At 35.6% G+C, this 27,761-nt stretch overlaps 1 protein-coding gene and 1 long non-coding RNA gene across 5 annotated transcripts; one reads left to right on the top strand and one right to left on the bottom strand.

Annotated features, from left to right (window-relative positions):
- Positions 1–8,081: 8,081 nt before the first annotated feature.
- On the bottom strand, positions 8,082–12,848 carry LOC148208194 (uncharacterized). Its single transcript, XR_015788719.1, has 2 exons — positions 12,489–12,848; positions 8,082–8,433 (listed from the first exon to the last, which is right to left on the bottom strand). It is a non-coding gene; the product is annotated as an uncharacterized LOC148208194 (long non-coding RNA).
- Positions 12,849–19,980: 7,132 nt separating this feature from the next.
- LOC111022875 (pentatricopeptide repeat-containing protein At5g47360) lies at positions 19,981–25,323 on the top strand. Of its 4 annotated transcripts, none has more exons than XM_022300164.2 (3): positions 19,981–21,781; positions 21,871–21,974; positions 24,993–25,323. In XM_022300164.2, exon 1 carries the CDS (start codon positions 20,316–20,318, stop codon positions 21,741–21,743), a length of 1,428 nt encoding a protein of 475 aa, XP_022155856.1. In that variant the 5' UTR covers positions 19,981–20,315; the 3' UTR covers positions 21,744–21,781; positions 21,871–21,974; positions 24,993–25,323. The 4 variants fall into 4 exon arrangements, with proteins under 4 accessions (XP_022155856.1, XP_022155855.1, XP_022155853.1 ...); XM_022300163.2 differs by having other exon boundaries at positions 24,890–25,323; XM_022300161.2 differs by having other exon boundaries at positions 24,887–25,323.
- The last annotated feature ends 2,438 nt before the right edge of the window (positions 25,324–27,761 follow it).

The raw sequence follows: 27,761 nt of genomic DNA, 5'->3' as shown, positions 1-27,761 counted from the left end.
AATATTGAAAATTTAGACTACTAAAAAAATCCATAATAATTAATATTCTCATAAAATTTTCAATTTTAATTGGCTTACATTTCAAATTTATTAATCTTAATTTTTTTATTCATATTTCTTTTAAGTTTTCTTAAAAATATCAACCCATTAATATATTCTCCTCAAAATTCTCCCAAGTATACGTTGTGAAGGTGGGAGACCTTCCATATTTCTTTATATTTTTATTATTTTTTTCACAACCAAAACTTTTCAACTTCTCTAAAATATTTCATAAAATATATCATCTACTACTACCTAGGTTACACTAAATCTCGGTACTCTCCCCCTCTCTCATGTACTCTCTCACTCTCACTCTCAATCTCTCTCAAATCTTAAATTTTCATCTTGATCTACTATGTGGTCTCACGAGATTGTCAATTACTAGAACAAAAATCAAACTTTCTTATTTCCTCAACTCAACTTAGTAGCGTCAAAGTACCAGGTTTTTCGTTCAAATTCTTTTACTTTTTTTTATAATTATTTCATATTATAGATTGCTCAATACCTTAATATCTTAGATTTGTGTAGATTTGCTTTCTTATAATATCAATATGTCTACAAGAAAATACGAATCTGGATATGAAAGCATAAAAAGACAAAAAGAATATAAAAACTGATTGAATCTCAAAAAGGTGCTCTCAATAAATTTTTTATTGGAAGTAAAAGTAATAAAAATGATGAAATAATAGAAGAAATGGTAGGTGTAGAAAAATCAATAGATGAAACCAAGAATTGTAGATGATGATATGGTTGTTGAAAATGAAGCATCTAATCATGAAAAAAAAAACTAGAGAGCGAGGATGAAAGTGAAAAAAAGAAAACGCTCATGATATTAGTATTGATAATGATACAGGTACGATGCATTATGAATATAATATATATGATCCAGGAAGATGGAACGATTTTGATTATAAGTTAATTGATTTACTGCTAGAAAAAGGTCCCATTAGAGAAAGTAAATTAATTTTTCCGAAAGATGAAAATTCTAAACATTTTTCTAATATTCATTACACTAAAAAATTACCTAATGGCGAAAAACATGATAGAAATTGGCTAGTTTACTCAAAAGATTTCGATAAAGTTTATTGTTTTTGTTGTAAGTTATTTGGTACTAAATCTAATAGAGTTCAATTAGGGAATGGAGAAGTTAGGGTCTATTTGGTTGGAAACTCGTATTCTGTTTTTTGTTTTCAGATTCACTGAATCAAATAGATTCAACGAATACGTGTTTGGCAGGATTTTGGAGATTCGTTTTTTAAAACTGTTGCCGAATTTTGTGATCAAAACAGTAGAGATTCTGAAAACGACTTTTTTATGTTTTCAGTGTTTTCAGATTAGAAATTTGAAATTTTTAAGATGTAGAATTATATTAAAAATGATAAAAACTTTGATAAATATATTACTTCATATTATAAACTCATTTTATGTTTGTTAAAATTAAAACATGTAAAATATAAGGTATTCTAAATTATATAACCTTGTAAAATAATAATTATATAAAATTTATAAAAAAAATGTTAATAAATTAATTAATATAAGTTTAGATTAAACTAAAATTTAGTCCGTAACTACTTCTAGTTTACAAATATATTACTAAACACATATTGAACAATTTTTAAAATTGAGATTCAATTACCAAATCTATTACCAAACACATTTTTGAAAACACTGAAAACAAATAATACAACTCTGGTTTTCATTGAATCTCTTGTTTTCAAATTTCTGTTTTATGTTTACCAACCAAACACACCCTTAAAGACTGAAAAAATCTTAGTTCTTAGATTAAAAGTCATGAATCTAGTAATGAACACATATTTAATATGAATGCTTGAGTTGATCTAAAAATTAGATTGTTAAAAAAGAAAACAATTGACAAAGATATTCAGATATTAATTAATAAAGAAAAAGATCATTGGAATAAAGTATTAACATGAATTATTGTTGTGGTTAAAAATTCAGCTAAAAATAATTTAGCATTTGGAGGAAGTAATGAAAAAAATTATCAAGAAAATAATGTAATTTTTTTAAGCTTAATTGAAATGATTGCAGAATTTGATCCAATAATGCAAGAACATGTTCGTCGTATTCAAAATAACGAAATCCATCATCATGATCTTGGACATAATATACAAAATGAACTGATACAACTATTAGGACTTGAAATAAAAATGCAATTATTGAAAAAATTAAAGAAGCAAAATATTTTTCGAGTTATATTAGATTTCACACATGATGTAAGTCATCAAGAACAAATGTCTCTTGTGTTGAGCTTTGTTGATATCGCTACAAGTCTAATAAATATATAAGAATTTTTTTAAAAAATTTTAGAAGTTGAAGATACTATTGAAAAAAGGTTTATTTGATGTGCTATAAATACAATTAAGGATCTTAAACTTGATATATCTAATAGAAGAGGACAAGGATATGACAATGGATCTAATATGAAAAGAAAACAACAAGGTGTACAAAAAAGATTATTGGAAATAAATCATGGCGTATTTTATACACCTTGCGGTTGGCATAATCTCAATCTAGTACTTTCTTATGTGGCTAAATCATGTCATAGAGCTATGACATTTTTTGGAGTTGTGCGCAACATATTTATTCATTATTTTCTTCATCTACAAAACGATGGAAACTCTTACTACCAATTTGACTAACAAAGCATTGTCACAAACACGATGGAAAAGTTGAATTGAAAGTGTTTAAGCAATACAATTTCAAGCCCTTCAAATAAGGGATGCTTTATTGAAATTAGGAGAAACTAGTGTAAATCCTAAAGTAAAAAGTGAAGCTAATTGTTTAGCTACCTATGAATTTGAAAATTTTGAATTGTTGTTAGACATGACTATATGGTATGATATCTTATTTGTTGTAAAGTCTTACAACATAAAGATATGCTTGTTAATGTTGCTTTAGATCACTTGAAAGGTTTAATGTTATTTTTAGAAAAATATAGAGAAAATGGATTCACAACTGCTATGATTTCAGCTAAAGAAATTGCAAATGATATGGAAATACAACCAATATTTTGTGAAAAAAGAATGATTCGAAGAAAAAAACAATTTGATGAGAATACTGATATTGATGAAACACGATCACCTGAAGATTCTTTTAGAATTGACTATTTTTACTATATTATAGATCAAGCAATTTCTTCACTTAAAAATAGATTTGAACAATTTCAAGTATATAAAAATATCTTTAATATATCAATTTTTTAAAGTCATTAGATGATGATAATCTGAAAAGATATTGTATTAATTTTGAAAATACATTAAAACACGATACATTTTATGACATTAACGGATTATATTTATTTTTTGAATTAAAATATTAAGATAAGTCTTGCAAAATGAAATTGATTGTCCTATTAAAATATTAAATTATATAAAAAAGTAAATGATTTTCCAAATGATATATTGCTTATAAAATATTATTAATAATACTCGTAGCAGTTGCTTCCGCTGAAAGAAGTTTTTCAAAATTAAAATTAATCACAAGAAAGATTAAATGGATCGACCATATTATCAATTGAAAAGGATTTATTAATGAACTTAGATTATCAAAATTTAATACATAATTTTGTATCAAAAAGTAAGAAAAATAAATTTTAGATGATATTTTCTATATTAAGGCCTCTCTATCAAAGTTTTTACCTAAGGTCTCGTACCATCTCAAGTCGTCATTGATTCCTCCCCAAACTCCATTTGAGAAGCTATCTTAAAATTGTTCAGAAGAATAGATGCTAGATAACATGTGTTTGAAAGCATGGTGGTCACTCTTTTTCCAAAGACAAAGATGCAAAATTAAAATTCTATATAAAAATCTTACATTAATTGTCCATGTTCAACAAACCCACTAGCCTTACAGATTACAATAAGTGCCTATGAAATAACCATAATTCGGAAATCTATGTCACTGTCAGATGAAATGTGGGTATTGGAATGGGCATCTCCCTTTCAAGAACACAAACTATGGAACTTTTGTGAGTCTTGTAGGAAAAAAATGTAAAAAAAAGGAGAATGGGAGAGATTTTATATTTTCAAGTACTGTAAATTGGTGATTGGTGTATAATGATATACAAAAACAAGATTAGGAGAGATGATAAACATTGACCTAATGTATCTCCTATCTTCTACTTAGCATTGCCAATATTCAAATAATAATATTTGTATGATTGTGTGTGGTATAAACGATATACGTCAGCACCTATGTGTTAGTTATAAACGATAACATATAGTTTATAACTATCCACTTGGTACTTATTTGTAGATATAAACTACATTCGGATATAAACAATAAGTATTGAAGAATCACATAAACTTATATAAATTGGAAAGTAGAGTCGAAGCATACGTGGAAGTTGCCTACAAACTGGAAAGAAACAGAAATATAATTTGATTAAAAAAAGAAAGAGGCCTTAAAAGTATACAAATGCAAAGTGAATCGGTCTTCTTCATCTATGATTCTAGATATTTTGAATTCAACGTCGAATTCACAACCCAAATTTTGCACCACTAATTTTATTTGATTCTTTGACAATATGGACTCTCAACATCCCCCAAGGTACTATTCTATTCTCTCCTATGCTTTGCTTTAATTAGTTTGCCGAGGTAATAAAATTATTTTGATCGATAGGATTCTCAAAATTGAACTGCTCGATGATGATAACTAATGATTTATGGAAAGATGAATTGCATTTAGAAGGAAACAGTAGAAAGGCAAAGTTAGGCAACTTGTTCCTGATTCTAAATCATCCTCCTGAAAACAAAGTTAGGAGTTTCGAAAGGGAGCATTTTTAAAGAAGTTATTTGATTTTAAAACACACACAAAATTGTTCAAACTACACTCCCATATTTTTAAACCACACACAAAATTAGAAATTGAAAACTTTGAAGTCGAAAACTATAAAGATTTATGGGTATGGACACTATATCATGGAATCTATATCAACTATAGTGCTCTGTACACCAAACTCTAACACCCAAAATCTAATATCAGAAACAAACCTCGAGTTTTAAATGGTGAGAAGTGAGACGAGCTACCGATGACGAAATGAACGAGACAGGCTACTGCCGGCGAGGGGACACTAATTTAACAGAAAAGTTTGTTGGAAAAAATTGTGTTTTTATGAAGAAGACGAAGAAACCAGCGGGTAGAAGTTTTCGTACGGAGAAGATGAAAAGATGTTGAGGATTTGGGTATTTTTTTATTTTAGGAAAGTGTAAAGTGACATAAAATTAGGGATTTAAAATTTAACCTCCCAAATCAACCATTTTGAATTTTCATAATTTAATAATATTTAAGTATAAATAAAAATATATATACATTGGAAATTGTTGATGAGTTTCATTTTAAAGGGGTTTATTTTATGACAAAAGTGTAAATTTTGTAGAATAAATCCTTTTATGAAATTATAATCTCTAAAACGCCTACCAATGTGCTAATCATATACAGAACTCTTACAAGAAATTTTTTCAATTTCAACACATTTCGTAAATGTCATAGAATGTCTAGGAGAAGACCTAAAAAATCTTACGACAATATGAATGTGATCAATGTAGTTATAATGATCCTTCAAAGCATCACATATAATGAAATTCACTATGTGTGCACAACATCTAACATGGAAAAATTGAATATTCCACAACAATCCATGACTGAATCTCTTGATAAGGTAAGCGACAGTAGTATCACTCGAACTGCATTATCAATATTCAAAGTCATAATTTTTTCAATACCTCAATGATTCAAACCTTTTTCAAGAGCCTTATCAATGGTATCCATTTATGATTATCAATTTGACAAAAAGTAAGGATCTTCTTATGCAATTTGATAAGGATCTTCTTATGCAATTTCTAATCAGAATCGGTAAAATGTGTCTTAAATATCATGTAATTTATGTTATGTCCAAAAGTCCAACAGTCGGTAATGAGGGATACTTTATTTTTCTTTTTCATAAAGTTGTCTTTCAATTTTTTTTCTCACCAACATATATCTTAAGAATATACATAACTATAGTAAATTGAGATGGAAAAACAAACTTAGGCTTCAGCAAACCTATTGATTTGTTGATAAATCACCAAAAACCCCGACCCTCCACAAATTTAAAAAGAATTCATATAGGATAATCATTTAAGCTAAAACTCTTCGATGACTATCCAAATCAAATGACTCGCACACAATTTTTGAACTAGAATTAATCCTCAACGCCACCTTCTTGAGGTTTGAAAACCAATTTTGTTTGGGTTGAGTCTCTCTTCTTTTGATACGAATATTTCTTACAACTGTCCAAATGATTTTTCATCAATACCATTACGCTTGGAATGACATGCATACACATTCCTACAATATTTACATTTAGCATAGGGATCTTTGGGATCACCTGTCAATTTTTCGAAATGATCCTAAACTATAGAAGTCTTAAAATTCTTACGCTTTCTTGGTGACTCGAAGAAGTCGCTTCATCCGGATCAATGTTGACAAAGACTTTCTAATCTCGTGTTAGTGGTAGTGGCTGTCGTATTTGTAGCATTTACGATGACTCTGGCATCTTCATATTAACTCTAAAAAATATATACAACTATGATTAAGTTAGCAACAATAACATTAATTTAAATCTAAGCCCAAAGCCTATTTTGATGCACTCTGAACGACAATTAAAATGGATTGTGAAATGGGGTAGAGGAGAAGCCCAATTAGTGAGCTGAAGGAAAGAACGACAAAGGAAAGGGGGAGGAGGTTCCAACTACACACAACATAGAAGGAAAATAAGTGAAGGGCCGGAGGGTCGCGTCGGTATCTGTTTGATACTGCACAAGGAAAGAATACGAATGAAGAGAAAAGAGGGGGCTGTGGTGGCCGGCACACAAAGAAAGAGAAGATGAAGTGGTGGGCGGAGCACAAAAGAAAGAAGCAAAAAAATGGATAAGACTGGAGAAACTGAAAAATGGAAAAGTGGTGGGTGGCGTGCGAGTGTGAACTCAGAAGAAGAAAATGGAGATGAAAATTTTGAAGAAGATGAAGATGAAGGTGGACGGTGCATAAAGGAAAATAAAGTATAAAAGAATGTTAAATGGAAAGGAAACCTAGGGCTACATTCTACAATAAAAATAAAAAATAACTTAGTATTAAAATATTCAAAAAGTATTAAAAATTATGTTTTTTTAATAGTATATTATCGTCGATAGGTTGGTTGGTCTTAAAAATTGATTTAATATGCTTTGATCGACCGACTTGTTGGTTTTAAAATTCAAAACCGACCACCGACCACAAAATGCTTGAAATCGATCGATCGACCTCGGTTTGGTCGGTGTCAGTTGGTCAGTTTTGATCGGTCGTCTCAGTTTTTTGGGTACGTTTGCTCACCCTTACTCAATGCCACTCGCTCAGTTCTTCAGACTCTTCAATTCCTTCTAGCATTGGGCCTATCTTCTTCGGCGTATGATCTACTCCTAAGTCAATAGTGGGTATTCGAGGAAATACGATGCGAGCTTGCGGTGGAGGCACGACATGATCCATATGATATTGTTCAACCTCCATTGACATTAATAATAGATATTGAGTCAAGTATATATAAGAATACACATACCTGTTTCGACTAGTAGATATCAGTGGCCAGCATATGAAAACTGCGAGAATAAGTACACGACCATTGGAGAAGTCAAGGAATGACATCATCATTCAACCTAAGTGTGACATGTGTGGTCAACGTTGAAATAGTCTTGTATGGCCACCCTTACAATTATATAAAAATAATCTAAGAATGAAATTTAATATTGACTGACATAACTATATAATTTTGATTTCTTAAACGACACTAATTTGAAAAGCATGTGGAAACGCGTATAAACTATCCTTTATGGCGTTCTAGAAGCTCCAAGGAGTTGTATTGTAAATCATTGTTGAAACGCCCCAAGATGTTATATACCATCCTAGGCAACGCTAAATAATTCACCTGTCTAGCCTTAACTCTAAACACGAGATAATCAACTCCCTGGGAAATAATTTAAATGAAATAAAGCTTCGACTCCCATAAGTTCCACCAGAAATATCAATTTTATAAACTGTCAAAACTTCGCTCTCCGTGGGCAATTTAAAAACAAAGACATCTCATATCCGCCTCAGTGGCTAATATTCTTAAATAAATAAAACAACCGTACACCTAAACTCCAACGACAACAGTGACGCGTTTACCAACAACATCCATAAAAAAAAATAAAGTAGTTCTAAAGAATACAAAATTTCTCCTCGGTTCACACCTAACAATAACATAAATCCCAACGCTACTCGTACCAAACGACCCTTCCCTCTATCCTCACTAACTCGACTAGTGATCCCTCCTCGGTCAAGCCCTCTCCACGTCATCACCGCGGTCGACCCTGTTCATACCTGAAAACAAATGAGGATAAAAAGGGGGGTGAGTACGTAAGGTACTCCGTAAGTAGCACTTCCTAACTAACACAAAAATCATGCTCACAGTCACGACATATAAAATAAAACGATAGCAAGGCAATTAAATAGACAGCGAGAGATAAAAAAAACAATAACTTGACATTTACATACAACAACCATGCGTCGGAACTACCAAGACTACAACCAATGATTCACTAGCCCTTGTCCCACAGTACTAAACCTCCCTCTACACCCCCCTGTGTTACTCCCCGTTTAACTTCTCGAGGCATGACGGCTCTTGACATTTATTCCCAAGATACCGCCCGCCCTCCTTTTACAGTACTTGACGTTCGACCTTGCCATTTATTCCCAAGGCCTAACACCACTACTTCGCAAGCACCACTCTACTTTAGTCCTTCAAGCCTAACTCCTCGAGTCGCATTGACCCTTGACATTTATCCTCAAGGCCTCAATACTCCTCTACAGAAACTTGATGTTCGGCCTTGCCATTTATTCCCAAGGCCTGAACTGTGCACCGGTCCTTGCCGTTTATCCCCAAGGTACCGATGACTTCCCAGCGTATTGGTCCTTGACATTTATCCCCAAGACCCCAATACTCATTTACAGAAATTTGACGTTCAGCCTTGTCATTTATTCCCAAGGCAACTACTCAAGGCTTTGAACCTCCAAGCGATTTATATGCATTTTCAGATCAAACCACCCATAGTTAACGGACTGCCAACCCGTCCCTTCACCCTTCACCCTTCACCACTTCACTAACCCTCCCATGATCACCTACAAGTATATTTCCCACATTCCAATTCACTGCACAGTTCACAAGCATGCTTTTCCTTGAAATAAACAAGTCACACCCAACAGCTCACAACTAAAACAATATAAACTAAATTATCAGTTTAACAACGCGAGCATTTCATTTACAACATATTTGCAAAACGTCATGAGCCAGTTACTTCTAACCACAACAATTCAGAATCTACTAGTCACCTACAACAATAAGAATAGAAAGCATGTTTCCTCATAAGTGTTCAATAATAGAAAGACGGCAACAAAATCACTAGAAGTTCACAAATCAAAATTAATAATCCTTACATGCTCAATTAAATTATTTAGCTAAAAATCAGCATCAAAACCATTCCGTTAACGCTAAATAACGCACGCACTCGCCCCCTGGTGCTACCTACACAACCACGTCCTTAAGTTTGCGTCGAACTCACACCTACGCACAAAAACAGAAAAAATACAGCAATATAAATATACTGTTCAGCCTTCGAAAACAACTCTAAGAGGGTTCAACGGGTCTCATTACCGCAAAACGACTTCGTGTAGGTGTGGGTAAATTAGATCTAGCTTGCAAAGGGTGGGTAGCGTAAATCGGGCTTCGAACGGATGAAGTTAATCACCGGATACCACCCAAAACACTGCTGTCCACGTTTTTACAGCAGCGAGAAACGCCCAAAATGACCTCCAATGGCTTCGATTTGATGTCCGTTACTACAAAACAATTTCGCTTAGGTGTGGGTATTCCAAATCGATTTCGTTTAGGTGTGGGTAATCCAAATCGAACTTCGAACAAGGGTGGGTCAAAGAAAGTTATCGGGCTTCCCGGATCTAAGCTATCCGAGTCGTTGGAGTTTGTCGGATCGAGGGAAAACACCGTGAACAGCCACCACGCGCCGCCCCGCCGCACCTGCTGCTGCCCGAGACCACGCGCCGCCGCCTGCTGCTGCCCGACGCCGCCTGCTGCTGCCCGAGCCCAACGCTGCTGCTGCCGTGCTGCTGTCCCGACGCCGCACCTACTGCTCCGATGCCGCCGCTGTTCGTCGCGTCGCCTGAACGGAGCTGCTCGCCGGAGAAGAAGAACCCGAGTGGGGGGTGGTCGACGGCTTCAACAAGAGAGGGAAAGGGAGGAAGAAGTAGAGGAAAAGAACAAGGGCTAGGGTTTTTTTCTTTGTTTTAAAACTTTAACTCATTTGGGCTTGGGTTCTTTTCCTTTTGTTTAAGGCCCACTTACCCAACCCCTCTTTGTTAAAACAAGCCAATAAAATAATTTCGTAATTGGCCCAATGGCCCAAAACAAGTGTCACATAGCGGAATCCGTACTAAACCATAACTTGATAAATAACTACACGCTACTAACTCACCACTAATTCTGTAGCAATAAACAATAGCCGAGATGCCACACTTAAATTAAATAAAGATAACTGATGAATCAAACAAAATAAAATGAAATAAATAAATAAATAAATAATCTATTTTGTTATAAAAATTTCCCGGAACTCGAGGCAAGCTAACCTAAGTAACGCGGGGCGTTACAATTGTATTCCCGTCTTAGTTGCAGAATATCTCTCAATTCTCAACAATCATTTAGAGGCTAGTATTCACATACTATTCCTCTTGTTGCCCAACATGGCAAGCTCTATAAAATCCTCACTGAATCCTCATCATCATCAAACTTAAGGCTTGTAAATATATTTTCCAACTCCTTATACTTAAACTGGACTTCATCATCGAAATATTGTGCTATAAGTTTTCGGCTAGGAACCATGTGCTAACCTATTCCTCTGATGTTTTGCCCGAGTCCAGTAACTAAGTTAAACTCCCTCTTCATAAATGATACTTTATTACCTAACAAGTCGAAGCTAATGACATTAGATCTAGGCTCCTTAACCTCTATAAACAACAGGTGATGGATCAATGGACCATTACATACAATGCCCATATCCAGGATGGTACCAAAACATGTTTGCTTTAATATGTCTAACTGAGTCGGGGTTAATTTTACAGTTGATTTTAAGTCTTATTTCCATAATAATATCCTAAATAAAAGACAAATTAAAGTTTAAGGTTTAAGTATGGAAAACAAAAATACCTCCCGAAAATTGCTATTCTACTTTTCATCCCGATCAGGAATGAGTCCGAGATGAAAGGTATAATAAGAGGTCTGAATCATCTTGGTGCAATTGATCCCACGTCTCTATTATAATCAATATAATTAGATGGCTGTTTCAGATAGTGCAAAAAAAAAAAAATCAAAACCTTAACTATAAATGTACAAAATATTGGGGGATTTCAAGTACTAACCTTATTATGATTCGACGATTGCAAGGCGAGGGTTTGAGATACGGTTCAAGATAGGGTTCTGAGATTTTCAATGGTTCGAGATCACGATTTTAAAGAAGTGGGAGGAGGATCAGAGACGGTCTGAGATTGTGCACTAATCTCGTGACTTAAAAACTAGCTAGAGGGGCGAAGGGTATGACAAAGTGTCCGAGGCTTAAATGGTTGAAGAGGGATTATAACAAGTGGGGTCCGAGAATGACAACGCGAGGGTTTGAGATAGAATATGAGATTGGGAGATTGTGAGATTCATTATTTTTTTTTGAAAATATAGGTATTTTAGTATTTTTCACAAGTGGAAAAAAGTGGAGAAGGTAAAAAAACATGGGATATCAACAAAAGTAACAATTTTTTTTAGGTAGATTTGATTTTTGCCTTTCATCTGAAAACTTAAGTTTTCTAATCTCTTGCTTATGTCACTTCTATGTGAAATTGTGTATTTGCTCTTAGTTATTTTTAATTAAATTTCTCTCTCTCTTCTTGTTTCTCTCATACTTCTCCTTTTTCATTTTCTTCTCTCTCTTATCTCTTCTTGATTCTTCATCCCCCTTCTCATCTCTCTCTTCCATTTCTTCTTATTATTGAAAAAGACGAATTTTCTACTATTCTTATCTCTCAATTATTTTTTCTACTGCTTTGTCTCTTTTGACTCAATTGCTAGACCTTAAAATTCAACGAAGCCCGCCTCCCCCCCCCCAAAAAAAAATTCTTCCGGATATTTAGGTGGGGTAACTCAATGACAAACATACACCCAACAAAGAACACCAAGAATAAGATGGAACCACAAAAACCTTCAAATTAAAAAAAAATAGAGAAAAAAAAACCATTGCTTTCTTGCTTGTCGTTGGTTTGGGACAAATGAAAAAATATTGGAGCCCACAAAAAAATCGCTGCTAGCACATAATTCTCCTTACCTGCGGAAAGAAGAAACCCATATTGCAGAATCATGGATTTTCTCCTCTCTTGCAAAAAATGACTGCATCTTCTCGATCTCGCTCTCGGTCTCGCTCGCGCTCTTGACGCTCTCGCTTTTGGTCTTGTGGTGAGGATCCCGTCTGTCTCACTCTCATCGGAGAAAAATCATGAACGAAGAGGTTTGTTGCTGGGTTAAGAAAGAAAAAAAAGAAAAGAGAAGGGGAAGAATAATAGTAGAGGGAGGGGCGGTTGGATTAAGGAAAAGAAAAAAGAAATGGGAAGGAGAAGAGGTGGCGTAGGAGAGATAAGGAGAGAGAGAAATAAATATTTAAGGTTTTTTTGTGGTGGTGAGTAAATAAGAGAGAGAAAGTAACATAAGAGGAATAGGAGAGATAGAGGTAGAAATAAATATTTAGGATTTTCTATGACAGAGTGTTGTATTTTTCAAGAAATAAACTAGGAAAATTGGGTTGAATAACCCTTTTACCAAGGCAGTATTGTGTTTTACCCATTAAAATTTAAAGGTGTGGCTGGTTGGTAATCAGAAAACAAAAATCTGAAAACAAGGGATTCAATGAAAACTAGAGTTGTATTCTTTGTTTTCATTGTTTTCAGATATATGTTTGGTAGAAGATTTGGTAATTGAATCTCAATTTTAAAAATTATTCAATGTATGTTTAGTAATATATTTGTAAGCTAGAAGTAGTTACCAACTAAATAGTTAGTTTAATCTAAAATTATATTAATTAATTTATTAACATTTTTTATGAATTTTGTATAATTATTATTTTACAACGTTATATAATTTAGAATACATTATATTTTACATGTTTTAATTTTAACAAACCTACAATGAGTTTATAATATGAAGTAATATATTTATCAAAGTTTTTATCCTTTTTAATGTAATTCTGCATCTTAAAAATTTTAAATTCTGAATATGAAAATAGTGAAAACATTAAAAAGTCGTTTTCATATTGTTTTCAGAATTTCTACTGTTTGGATCACAAAATCTGAAAACAGTTTTAAAAAATGAATATCCAAAATCATGCAAGACGCGTATTCACTCAATTCATTTGATTTAGTGAATCTGAAAACAGAAAACAAAATCCGAGTTTCTACCCAAACATGCCCTAAGTTTTCTACACTCTTGCTTACATCACTTTTGTGTAAAATTGTAACGCCCCGCGTTACTCAGGTTAATTTATCTCGAGTCCCCGGGCCTCTTTTCTTAGAAATTTCTTTTTTTTTTATTTTTATCTCATTTCGTTGTTCATTTCATTTTATTTCGAGCTGCTGTGGTAATTGTTATGAATGTTGAGGTGTACTTACGTATCCAATTATTGTGAAACGAGGAAATTGTTTTCTCTATAAGTGTTCCGGTCCGTTGGGCCCAAATTAAGTATCTAAGTAAGTTGGCCTTTCTTGTTTTAAAACAAAGGGGAAAGAGAAAATGACCTAGCCCAAGTGGGCCCCTTCTTGTAAAAACAAAAGAAAGGTAAGAGAAAACCCTAGCCCCCAACAATCCCTCCCATTCGTGAACCCCTTCTTTCCCTCCCCTGTTTTAGTTTTCGTTTTCTTTCTCCTACCGGCGCATCAACCCCCCCCCCCCGAAACACTCGACGGACGGCGACCACCAGCGGTTTGACAGCAGCAGCGGCAGGCGACGGCAGCGGCAGGTAGCGCGGCAGGCAACGGCGGCGACGACTCCGGGCAGCGGCGGTGTGCGGCGTCGGGCAGCAACGAGCAGGTGTGCGCGGGTGACGGGCAACAGCAGTTCGCGAACGACGGGCAGCAGCAGTGCGCGAGCGTCGGCAGCAGCATGCGCGGGTGTCGGGCAACGGCGGAGGTGCACGGCGCGTCGGGCAGCAGCAGTGGTGCGCGGAATCGGATAGCAGCGGGTCGTGGCGCGGGTTCTTGCTGCACGCAGCGTCGTGGGCATCGTTTTGGTGAATTTTTACTGCTAAAATAGTCCGGACAGCAGCAGTTTCCGATCCCGGCACCTACCCATAACCATTAGAGGCTCGATCTACGCAACCCACAACCATTCGAGTTAGGCCTGAGTTACCCACACCTAGACGAAGTCGATTTTTGCGGTAATGAACATTGCAATATCCCTTAGAATGAATTTAGACGGCTGGAAATTTTGTATTAATTACTTCATTGTCTATTGTTGTTTAGGTGGTGAATTGACATAGGATATAGGAGCATAGCAGTGTGTAAGTAGCACCAGGGGGCGAGTGCGTGCGTTACTTTGTGTTAACGGAATGGTTTGGTGCTGATTTTTTTTAATTAGTTGAATGGGTTTGGTGCTGATTTTTATTTAGTTGTATGGTTTTGGTGCTGATTTTTAATTAGTTGAATGATTTTTGATGATGATTTTTAATTAGAATAGTTTATTTCGTGCATCAGGAAAATTGTTAGCCATGGTTGTGAACTCTCAGTAATTATCGTTGTGTTACGTGTTGTTGATTCGTTGCTAGTCATTATGAGAATGCATAATTTCTTGTTGTTGGTTGTGTTTGGTCGGTCCTGATTATTGTAGTTGGAAGTAGCTAAACCATGAAGTTGTAAACGTGTCGGAGATGAAATGCATATGTTGATAGCCTGTCATATAGTTTTTATATTATTTTATTGGAAGCTGCTGAGTTAGTGTGTTGTTTGGTACGAATGAAAGCATGTTGGTACAAATTGAGCTGCGAATTGAAATGTGGAAGACTTATTTATAGGTTATCTTTGGAAGATTAGTGGGATCTGTCACGAGCGATGGGTCGGGTTAGTGGTTCGTTAATCTGTGGGGTGTCTGAACTGAAAATGCTTACTAGTCGTATGGTCATTCAAAGCTTGAGTGGGTGCCTTGGGAATAAATGGCAAGGCCGAACATCAGGTTTCTATGGAGGAGTATTGGGGTCTTGGGAATAAATGTCAAGAACCAATACGCCGGGTAGTCATCGGTACCTTGGGAATAAATGTCGAGGACTGGTGCACAGTTCTAGACCTTGGGAATAAATGGCAAGGTCGAACCTCAAAGTTGTTGAAGAGAAGTATTGGTGCCTTGGGAATAAATGTCAAGGGCCAAAACGACTCTAGGAGTTAGACTCGGAGGACTAACGTGAATGGGTGCTTAAGGGTAACAGTTGTAGACCTTTGGGATAAATGGCAGGGTCGAACACCAAGCGTTGTAGAGGGAGGTCGGTATCTTGGGAATAAATGTCAAGAGCCGTTAAGCCTCGAAAAGTTAGACTTGGAGTACTAACATAGTGTGGGAGTGAGTGTTAGTTCAAGTATGGGCAATGCTAGTGGGTCGTGTGGTTGGGTCTCGGAAGTCTAGGTGTTGGGTTGCTTGTATGTAATTGTTAATCCATTATTATTATCCCGTGCTGCCTATCTGTTTGTTTTGCTATTGTTCTTTTGATGTGGTTGTGATTACGAGCATGTTGTGGTGTTTAGTTAGGGTGGGCTACTTACGGAGTATTTATGTACTCACCCCCCATCTACCTTATTGTTTCAGGTGTGAACCGGGCCAACCGTGGTGATGACGTGGAAGAGGTCTGACTGAGGCGGGATCACTAGCTGTGTCGGTTAGGCTAGGGAATAATGTTGTGCAATGCGGACATCGTTAAAATCTCACTACTATGAAATAAAAAGGGGAATTAGACATTGGGCTAACGCCAAGAACACTTTCTCTTATTGCTTTATGGGTATTTGTTTTTACTATTCGAATTACAGACGTGTTTGGTATTACGAGACAAAATGATTATATTCTTGATTGGATTCCTGACCACTGAGGCGGGTATTATCTCCTGGATATTCTTTTATTGTGTACCTCCATTTTGTATGTTGCATTGGGAGAACATTACTTTTTTCGTCACTTTAAATGGGAGGGTTCAGTTAGCATTATAGGGCCGTTACCTCATGGAACATGTCAGAAATCTGGGTCTTTACAAAAATTATGTATTTGCTCTTGATTAGTCCAAACCTTATTTTTCTCTCCATTATTCTCTCTCTTCATCTTCTCCACAATTTCTCTTCTTCCCTCTTTGATTACAAAGAGTGTCAAAAACATACCCGAGCTAAAAATAGCAACAAAGAAAAATATCAAAAAATAACAAGGCGGAAGGAAGGATTTTCACAATATTAAATTGACCACCACAATATTTATGGTTTATGCTACCTGTCTCCATGAGGCACGAAACGATTAAGATTTCGGAGGTTGGGGATTTTTTTTTAATAAAAACAATATCAAAAACTAGCCACCAAGACCCATTGTACTTATCCTTTTTCATTATTATTTAAATAAAGGAAAACACAGCAATTAAGAAATTTCAGTTCTAATGTGACTTTTGAGGGGAATTTGACCGATTTGACCTAAAAATGTTTTAGGTTTGCTCAAATGACCCAAATTCAGATTTTTCACCCAATTTCTCTTTTTCTGACACGTCAGAGAAGGTGGTTTGACGAAATTGCCCCTGTTGTATACGAAAAAAATGGACACATCTATTCTTAAAAAACTCGACCGAGATCGCACAAAACTCGACGGAGTTTTTACAAAATTTCCCATAATTTTACTAACCGTTGGTCTTTGATTTCCCCTTTCTTCTTCCCTTCTTCTTTCTTCTTTCCTCTTTTTCCCTCTTTCTTATTTCTCGTATTTCCTCTTCTTTGGTTGAACGAGTACCATCCAATCTTCCTCCTTCATCGAAAGTGATCTCAAATAAACTGAAAGGTTAGTATTTGGGATATTTGTAGTCTTTATACTTTCTTCATCGAGTTTTGGTCATTGATAATAGAGCTGTTTTCAAACGATTTTATTTTGATTGTGTTTCTCTGTTAAAGTTGATTGTTGAGGTCCTGTGTCTAAATATTTTCTGTTAAATGTGGAAAAAATAAAAGAAGTGTATGTGTTTTCTGAACTGGGAAGGAATCTGGGTTTTCGTTGCATCCCAGTGGAGTTTTGATGAATCCCTATCGAGTTCTTCAAATTTTTTCGAGAAAAGTATGTTCGCAAACTCCGAACTAGGGGATCTGAAATTAGGTTCCATTTAGAACATAGGTAAGGGGATTTCAGATTAGAGTTCTATTTAGAAGTTTCAAACTATGATCTAATGTAGGGGAGTTCAAAGTAGGGTTTAATTAGGGCGATTTCATATGGGTTTTTCAAATTAGGGTTGAAGGTGAAAAAAGCCGCAATTTTATCTATCCATCTCGACGGAGTTTTTACACGAGATTTTTTTCAAAGGCTTCGAACTCGAGATTGTTTTCTAAAGTATGAAGCTCACTGGAAATTTTCCCCGTTACGAACTCCCTCAGGATTCAAAGAGAGAAATTGAAAAATTTTTCAGTTTAAACTCAAAAACTCTAGGGAGTTCCTTCAAGTTTAAGCGCTGACTTGGTTAAATCTTGGTCGCGAACTCCCTCGGGATTTTGAGATAAAATTTGAAAATTTTTTCCTTTTTTGTTAGAACTCTAGGGAGTTCCTTCGTGTAAGCTCACTCAATTGGTTAAATCCTGGTCGCGAACTCCCTCGGGATTTTGAGAGAAAAATTGGGAAATTGTTCATTTTTGGTTAAAACTCTGGGAAGTCTTCAAGTTTAAGCTCAGTCACTTGGTTAAATACTGGTCGCGAACTCCCTTGGGATTTTGGAGAGAAAAATTGAGAAGCTGTTCTTTTGTTAAAACTCTGGGGAGTTCCTTCATGTTTAAGCTCACTCACTTGGTTAAATCCTGGTCGCGAACTCCCTCGGGATTTTGAGAGAAAATTTTGAAAATTTGTTAAAACCTTGTTAAAACTCGAGCATAAACTCCCTCGAGATGCGTGGAGAAATTTTCCAGATTGTTATATTTCTATCATCTGCTTATTTGTTTCTGGTCCTATATGTTATAACCAGTTTACAAAACTCGGCTGTTTCTTCGCAACTCCCTCGGGATTCCACCAATTTACAAAACTCGACTGGGTTTCTACGCAACTCCCTCGAGATTCACACAACTCCATCGAGTTTCTTATGCAACTCACCCGAGATTAACCAAACTACATTATAAATACAACTCGTTCTCTTACTCTCAACGGATCAAAAACTAGCAAACAATGTTTTTAAACTTAAAAAGAAGGGAAAATGATGCCTTTACACTTAGAAAATATAACTTATACTCTGAAAATAAAAAAACTAACCTGATCGTTTGAAGATGACGAAAGGCACGTTTCAAACAATGGATCTTTCTGAGGTTAAAAAAAAAAGTGGATCTTGCACGAAAGCACGTTTCAAACACTGAAAGTAATTGTTCTCTGCGGATGAAGAGAAGTACAAAAAAAAAACTGATCCATTTCGAATGAAATTAATTGCATTAATGATCGTACAAGAGGTTAGTGACTAATAAAATCTAGGTTGGTGAAATATATTAAAAACTCCGTCGAGTTCTATGCGATCTCCGTCGAGTTTTTTTAGAGCTATACATTGTCAGGTTTTTTTATATAAAGCAGGGGCAGTTTCGTTATTTCACGGACCTTGATTTGTAAGCAAAAGAGGAATGGGGTCATATAAGTGAAAAATCTAAATTTGAGTCATTTGAGCAAACCTAAAACATTTTTAGGTCAAATGGGTCAAATTCGCACTTTTGAGCCCTAGAATCACCTGCGTGACCTCCCTTTGCATCGTCGCTTCCTCCAACCAGACGCCATCAATGGCCTCCTCCACTGCCAACTTCGATCGAGAGATAGAAGATTCAGGAGGGAAAGATTTTAGCAACAAATATTTGAGAGAGAATGAGAGCGAGAGAGATTTTGAGAGAGAGCGAGAGTGCTTCTGAGCGTGAGCGAGAACGATTCTGAAGGCGAGCAAGAGCGAGATCGATTATGGAGGCGAAGAGCGAGACTGAGAGCGATTCTGAAGAAGAGCGAGAGCGAGATCGATTCTGAAGAAGAAAGAGAGAGACCGATCCTTAAAAAGAGTGAGGGCGATTTTGAATGAGAACGAGATTAAGAGCCCGATTCAACTCGTTTCGGCATGCTTTATTCGAAGTAGAAAAATCTCAAAAGAAGAAAAATTCACAAATGGTAGAAAAAATCTATGAAGAAGAAAAAATCGAAAGCAAGTGATTTTCTAGAAGTGGGATTTGCTAAAGATGAATATTTTGAAAAATGTAGTTTTTCTCGACTGGGATTTTGGGATAAAGGATAACAGACATAATCAAGGAAGTGAGAGGAAAGAAGAAAATGCTCAAAAAAGAGAGGGAGATAGAGGGAGGGAATAAGAGAGAAATCTAAAAAATGAGTAGAGGGATAGTGAAAGTAATATGCCAATTACCGTTGAGCTATGACATTACGTAATTTCAAACCTAAACCGAACGTTGCAAAACTTTTATTTTATACAGCAAGACATAAATCATTTTTGTCTGAAAAAGATTACTCAACTCAGCCCAAATTCCCAAAAACCGTATCCCAAAGTCACAAATACTAATATTTAGAAAACGAGTCAAAAGTCGAAATTGCAAACAATTTCGAGTAAAAAATCTCAATTACTCCAGAATCTAGGTTTCATCTCTTTCATAGTCTCGTTCCAAACTCATCTTCGTCCCGAAACGCCTCAGGTTTCGTAGGAATCTATCAATAATCCAAGTGAAGGGCAGAAAGAACCGGAGAAGGGAAAAATCTGACCAGTAAATCGAATCAAATTGAACCCAGTAATCATTGATTTACATATGCTCTAGTTTTGCTACATTTAGGATTTTTTTTTAGTTCAGGGATTATTTTCATTTTAAGTGACTATGTAAATCGTCTGCAGCTGCCCCTTGTTAAAAGAACTTTTTGTTGCTCTGAAATTACTGTATAAATGGCTCTCTTTGGAATCTTTAGCTTCCGTTCATTCTCATTTGGTCTCAAGATCTCGAAATTATCTGCCTTGCATCTAAGTACAGTTTCTTCTGCCGATTTATTCTACGATCATCTGCAGAAAAACAATGGAAACGTGGAGAAAATCCTGGCTACCGTTAAGACGACGCTGGATTCCAGATGTGTCAACCAAGTATTACATAAGTGTTCCTTCGAACTATCCCTAATGGGTCTTAGATTTTTTATATGGGCTGGTCGTCAACCTAATTACAGGCATAGTTCTTTTATGTATAGTAGAGCTTGTGAATTGATTGGAATTGATCGAAGCCCTTGTTTGCTTTTGAATGTTATTGAAGATTATAGAAGGGAGGGTTGTGTTGTTGATATTAGAATGTTTAAGGTTATGTTAAATTTGTGTAAAGAAGCTAAGCTTGCCAATGAGGCTTTGTTGATATTAGGGAAAATGCCTGAATTTCATTTGCGTGCAGATACTACAATCTATAATCTGGTTGTAAGATTGTTTATAGAAAAGGGAGAGATGGATAAGGCGATGAAGTTGATGGAAGAGATGGATTCAATAGATATTCATCCTAATATGATCACTTATATTGCGATGCTCAAAGGATTCTGTGATGTGGGTCGTTTGGAGGATGCTTATGGGTTATTTAAGGCTATGAAGGAAAATGGATGTTCACCCAATACACTGGCTTACTCTATCCTGCTCAATGGTGCTAGTCGACAGGGGATTACGGAAAAGATAATGGAATTGTTGGAGGAGATGGAAAAAGAAGGGGGAAATTGTAGTCCAAATACTGTCACATACACTTCCATAATTCAGAGTCTATGTGAATTAGGTCAGCCTCTGGAGGCATTGAAGATATTGGACAGAATGGAAAACTCTGGATGTGCTCCAAATCGTGTCACAGTTAGAACTTTGATAAAGGAATTTTGTAAAGATGGTCACATGGAAGAAGTTTATGAGTTGATTCATAGAGTGGTTGCAAGAGGTGGTACTTCATATGGGGATTGCTATAGCTCACTTGTGGTGTCCTTGGCTAAGATGAAAAAGATTGCAGCGGCAGAGGAGCTATTTAGAAACATGTTAGCTAGTGGGGTGAAGCCAGATGGTGTAGCTTGTAGCGTCATGATCAAGGAATTATGCTTAGAGGAGCGAGTGCTAGATGGTTATAACTTATGCAATGAAGTGGATAGGAATGGATATTTATCTTCCATTGACTCGGATATTTATTCTCTCCTTCTAGTTGGTCTCTGTGAGCATGATCACCCTATGGATGCTGAAAAACTTGCAAGGTTGATGCTTAAAAAAGGGATTCGTTTAAAACCTCATTATGCGGATCATGTCATCAAACATTTGAATAAATTTGGAGATCAAGAACTAGTTATGCAATTGGGTGGAATAAGGAAATGACTAGCGAAAGCAACCAAGAACTTAATATGGGAATGAAGGTGTTAATTTGTAACATGTTTTAACGCTAAGAACTTCATTTGTATTTAGTTTCTGATTGCTATTTGACCTATTGTGTTTATACTGTTAGGTGCTGTTCTGTATCTAATAGACGTTCCTCGAGCTTGGTGTTGGGGTAGTGGTCACCGTAAATGAGCCGTATGAGACATTGGGTTCCTACATCTCTTATATCTTGTAAGTATATTTTTCATTCTTTCTTTCTCTTCCCTTACATATCCTGTTTAATTTTTTGCATACTATCATACTATGGGGGATGCATGTGCTTTTCCTGATAATCTTGTTGTCCTTGGGTTGACATACTTTATTCATTTTCTTCACCAAAACATTTTCTGTTTAGCAAGTAGTACAAAATTATTTTTATTTGGAGTGATGGTATAAGTTTCTGATTTCTATATGACCTGTCAAAACATACACACAAAGAAGAGAGGATCAAATCCAATTCATCGAGTTTTTCTATCTATGAAGCTCTCCTTTAATGTGTTGCTTTTGACAGTTTGAAGTTTTTTTGATGATAAGTTGATTAGTATTAACTTGACTATCCTTAAAAAAAAGGGTATTAACATTACTGAATATTTTCAATTTACTGAAGTACTGGTATGTCAAATTGTTAAACACACAGGTTTTATGAATCTGTATTTTGGAACTATGCATTGTTGCCTGTTCGTCAATAAGCTAGTCGACTAGAACCTACTTCTTGATGATTTTTAACATGGATAAATATCCCTTCATGTAATATTTCAGTTCGGTTTGTAAGGAACATTCCTTGACCTTTTCCATTTTATTCCAAAGACACGGATCCATGTGTTGAGCACAGAGCAAACTATTCTTTCGCCTATTACATTTTATTCTATAAAATATTTACAATTTCATGTTCTTTTCAAGTACCTATTGTTTTAAAGGTGGGGTGGTGGGTGGGTAGGTTGTTTCTTAGGAAGCTATAAGGGAGGGGCCATTGGAAATTTCAAGGCAACATTATGAAAGATCCCCTGATTTGAAGTAATTCAAAATTGTCATTGCATAAATCATAATTTTGGCAGGCTAATGGAATTGGTCGCTTGGCTATCCCCACACAATTATTTTTTTGCACCTTCATTTAGTAATATTAGCAATACTGTAGATTTCGTTCTTTTTCAAATTGGTTTGTCTGCTTTGAATTGTATCAAACACGTGTAATGATTTTAGGTCTTTTTTTCTTTTTAATGCAGAAACACCTTATGAGCAAATTAGGATTTCTAAAACTAAATGTGTGAGGATTATTTTCTAATCCAATTTGGAATGAATCTGACTATGTAATTTTGGAAATTATTGTTTCTATCTGCATGGTCAAGTTGTTCATTCTGTAGTGAGGGCGCAGATGTATTAACCTTTTTGATACAATGCATATTTATTGACTTAGGAGTACAAAATTCAGCTAAGAAGAACCAACATTTCATTTTGGGTAACGTGTCCGTGTCGGATGCTTTGACACTCCGACACTTATCAGACACCTTGTTAGCTTAATAGTGTCATACACTAGTTGTACAAAGTGAAAATTGATTCGATACTTGTTAGGCACGCATCAAACACTTGTTAAGCATGAGAAATAAGAAATAGACATAAATAGTAATATAAGACAATATAATAAATTTTGGGGTAAAATACATCAAACTCATTTTTTTAAACAAAATTGTATAAGCTTATTGACTTTAAATTTCCTTGCGGTATAAAAATATATATACCTAAAGAAATTGTATGTTTTAATAATTGTGTCTTTGCTCGGTCCATGTCCTATATTTTTAGAATATAACATGTCATAGTCACTATGTCCATATCTGATGTCTGTATCCATGCTTCTTAGAAGTTCAGATGTAAACCAGCCTTGGAACCTTTTATTATTTAAATTGTCTTAAGAAGCACCGAATACCATTAAAATCTTTGAATTGTTATTACAGTTTTGCTACTTGCATTTACTCTTAAATTTTATCAGGCTTATTCTTCATTCTTGTCTCTTGAATTAATATGCAATGAGCATCTAATTTGGTTCCAATTATGGTATGAAGAAAACTGATCATGTGAAAGAACTACTTACAGTCACTGCTGGAATAATATAAACCATTTAAATTATATGTTAGGGATCTTTTACATGTTCTTAGCTACTCTCTAAGAAGCACGGACACGCGACACAGATATGACACGACACGGACACGGCGGCACGTTAGTTTCCAAAAAAGGACACGACACGTTGGGGACACGTTATTTATTTATATAATTTTTAATTAATATTTAAATAAAAAATTATATATATATATTTAAAAGAAAACCTAACTCTAGCCATAATTTTTCTCTCATAATCAAGAAGACCTAATTTTCATCTTGGATTCCCCTCTTCCCACTTAATAGTCTAACCATAGTTTTTATTTGTTTCGTCACAACCTGCTACCTCCTACTTCTTCTTCTTCTCGCCTCCTCTCCTCTCCTCCTTCTCCTTTCTAAACATTGTCGCCTCTTCTTCCTTCTTCTTTGTTCACCTATCTTTATAAGTTTGGGGGAGTTAGTGACTCTTGGGTTCATTTTTATTTGGTTTCTAGAGAATAAAGAAGACCTATAGTTTGGTTGTTGGTTGATGAAGAAGAAATAAGAAAACTATGTAAAAGGAAAAAAAAATAAAAAAAAGACCCTCGCGTGTCCCGGTCGTGTCCTCAGCGTGTCCCAGACGTGTCCCCAGCGTGTCCCATTTTTTAAAAATAAAAAATAAAAAATTAATTTTGGACACGTGTCCGACACCGACACTTCACCATTTTAAGTGTGTCCGTGCTACCTAGGCTACTCTTATCTTCGTTTTGCAGATGAAATGTTGGGTCAATTAGACCAAGGTTTACATCTAGCCTCTTCCCAGTGGCAGGTATTCCTAATGTAGAACAGCATTTGCATTTTCTTCTGTGCATAAGCCATCCTATCAACATTATTCATTATATGTTACTCAAAGCTGAACTTTTATCCATTTTTTATGATGGCCTTGAAGTTTAGAATTTCAATTTTGGTCAAATTTGATAATTTATTGGGTTTCTGTTTTGGTCCTTGTAAAATTTCAACTAATTTCTATGTAGTAGAAGAAGGCTGTTTTAATTAACCTCGTGAGGGGAGGGGCTGAATCCTTTCCCAACAGCAAGGAAATGATCATATCAGAAATAAACTCCAAAGCTTCTTCTGCAGTCTGCTTCTACAATGGCTCTGTTCAAGTTGATTTCGCTTTCTCGATTGGAACTATCATTGTCGCAGTTAGTGTTGACGACAGAAGGAACTCACAATTTCTTCGGACACGGCTTGGCTTAAGCTTTTGCGTTAAAATCCCAGATGCTAATTTGTTTTGTGAGAGGCAGAGGAGACTAAGTGTGGAGGAACCGTGCCCAACACGCAACGCTTCCATATGGACTTTCGGGTGAACAAATGATTTTCTTTTTTGTAGTTTGTATATTGATTTGGATGAGTGAATTTTACCCATTTATTGATAGATAAATGATAGGACAACTCTGTCTTCTCCGTCTCCTGAGTTTCTTTGCTGACCTTATGCCTTTCTATCATCGTCATTGCTCTGCCTCTCTTTTGTTTCTCTTTTGTAAATATCGGACGTTTTTGTTATACCTGTCATTTCATTGTGATTCACTACCAATCTGATCTACAAAAATTATCATTATTTCAAAAAAATTGAAAATAGTAAAATTAATCTCGAATTTCTTGAAAAAAAAAAAATAAAATTAATATTTCAAATCAAATGGAATTTGCATATTGTACGCGCTTTATCCCCACACCTAACAGCCACATATAACTCTTGTCTTTTACCTAGTAAAAACAACTACATTTGTCAAGCTAACCCAGCTCAATTAATTAAAAGACATTTTTTTTGACAAAAATAGTCGTGGGTTCGAATCCCCACTCTTACATGCGAGAAGACAAGGAACAAACACTTTGACGTTCAAGTCAGCACAATGTTCGAATCCCTAGGTCAATTTTATTTTGCAATTCTTCCTAGACCAACATTGTAGAATAAAGAGCTGACATTGGAATACTTGTGGCATGTTCCAAAGATTTGCAAAGCAGCTCGACATTACCTAACCTACACACCTTGGAGGAGCTCATCCCTGCTGCTAGCCATCAAGCAGACAATCCCCAAGTGTCACCGACCGATCATAATCATCAACAACCCCATTTTCCTGGAGAAAAAGGTAAGTTGTTTTCTCCAAGTCCTTTATAATGACCTTCGTAGCTCGCTACTAATGACAAGTTATTTTTTTGTAGAGATGTTCCATCCCTTTTGGCCACTTGGAACAGGAAAGCGACAGAGGAGGCGGCAGCTCGATGCTTGTTGAAGTTTCTGCTAGGGGGTTCACAAGAAATCTCCCACGCGAGAATCAACCTGATATGCTTCAAGCAACGCACATCATGCCATGAGGGTCAATTGATGAAGAAGGAGATCTCCACTTCAACATGTGGATCATCAAGTTTCATGAGAAAGGAGAACAAGTGGAGAAAGAAGCTTCGAGGGAACAAGAAGACACCAAACCCAAGAGCTCCAATTTATGAAGTATTTAGAGTTTGAGTCTTAAAGTAGTGTTTTCATGTAATTAGTTTTGTAACCTTCTTTTGAACTTACATGTAATAATTTATTTAATAGGTCCTAGGCTTAAGAATGAGATTTTATGCACTTTAGAGGCCCATTTAGGGAAACCCCCCTCAATTTGTATAACTTATGCCCCTTTGTAACTAGTTTAGTCTAGATTTACTTGAAGTCTTTTGTCTTTTATTTTAGGGAAAATCAAGTTCCCTATTTATAGGATTCTTCTTGTACATTTGACAGGTTGGATTATTAATTAATGGAAATGGCTTGAGCTTTTCTCTTTGCTCCAAAAACCATGAGCATTAGTTCATCTTGATCTAGTTGCACAAAACTTTTGAAACATGCAAGTTTAGGTTGATCATCAAACTTGTGGAGTGTTTCACTTTGGATTTAGAACATGTTCTCTCTATCCAAAGCCTTGAACTTCAAGGTAAGTCCTGATACGAATCCATTTGTGACCAATTACATATATCAAAGGAGCAATTATTACAAGAAAGGCAAGGAAGATTCAAGAGGCTTTCACACTGCACCTTCAAAAGCTTGTTAATGCACAAGAACCAACAAAGAGTTTTGAGCCCGAATTTATTCATAATGATACTTCAATGAGTCAAGAAGAGAATGAAGCAAAGATGGCACGGGAAAAGTTGTCTATTTTGAGAGATGGCACGGAAGACAAAAAAAGTGTGCAGATTCGTGAACAGGTGCCTTTGCAGATTGCACCTCTTTGGAGTTTGTGAAGTCAAAAGTTGTCAAACCATATCCAAATGTGAAGCGCCTCCTACAGCACATAGATAAGACCATTTGAAGCATGACTACGTTTTCTGATCCGCATTTAAGTGTCTAGAATGATGTGCAATCAAGTTTTGATTTGCATGTCTTATTTTCTACAATTTGCATTAAGTAGTATTTTGAAAAACTTTTGGTGTTCTTATATTGAACGACCATTTGGCCTATTTAAAGGCTTGTAATGCTCTTGTTATGGATAACTTAAGATTAAAACATATTGAAATTCAAGAACTTTTGTTCCTTAACACTTTTGGTGTTGCTTCTTTCAAATCTTGCTTTAGGTTTGATGTTAAACCGATTCATTGGATTAGTCTCGATCAAGCTAATTCTGGAGTGAGTCGTCTTAGGATCTAGGAGTGATCATCGTAGATTCTAAGTCCGATCTAAGAGTGATTCATCTTCTAACCTTACTCTTGGTTGGAATCATTCGGTAAGTTAGTCGTTTTTGTGAATGTTTGCAAGGATCCTAGAAGGACCTCTAGCTTTGTAAACACGAGCAACCTTGGCGCTTATCAAGTCCCTTATTCTCCCCCCTTGGGTGATTCTCTGTTTGTGTACTAGGTGTTGCCGTGTGTGTTTAT

Source organism: Momordica charantia, assembly GCF_013281855.1.
Source record: "Momordica charantia cultivar OHB3-1 chromosome 11 unlocalized genomic scaffold, Mcharantia_2.0 BLBB01000011.1, whole genome shotgun sequence".
Lineage (NCBI taxonomy): Eukaryota > Viridiplantae > Streptophyta > Magnoliopsida > Cucurbitales > Cucurbitaceae > Momordica > Momordica charantia.
The sequence above is the reverse complement of the archived record's forward strand: the minus strand, read 5'-3'. Positions and strand labels throughout refer to the sequence as shown.

What these genes read in the sequence shown, in the direction of transcription:
- LOC111022875 (XM_022300164.2), top strand. Translation starts at nt 20,316, where the DNA reads ATGGCTCTCTTTGGAATCTTTAGCTTCCGTTCATTCTCATTTGGTCTC.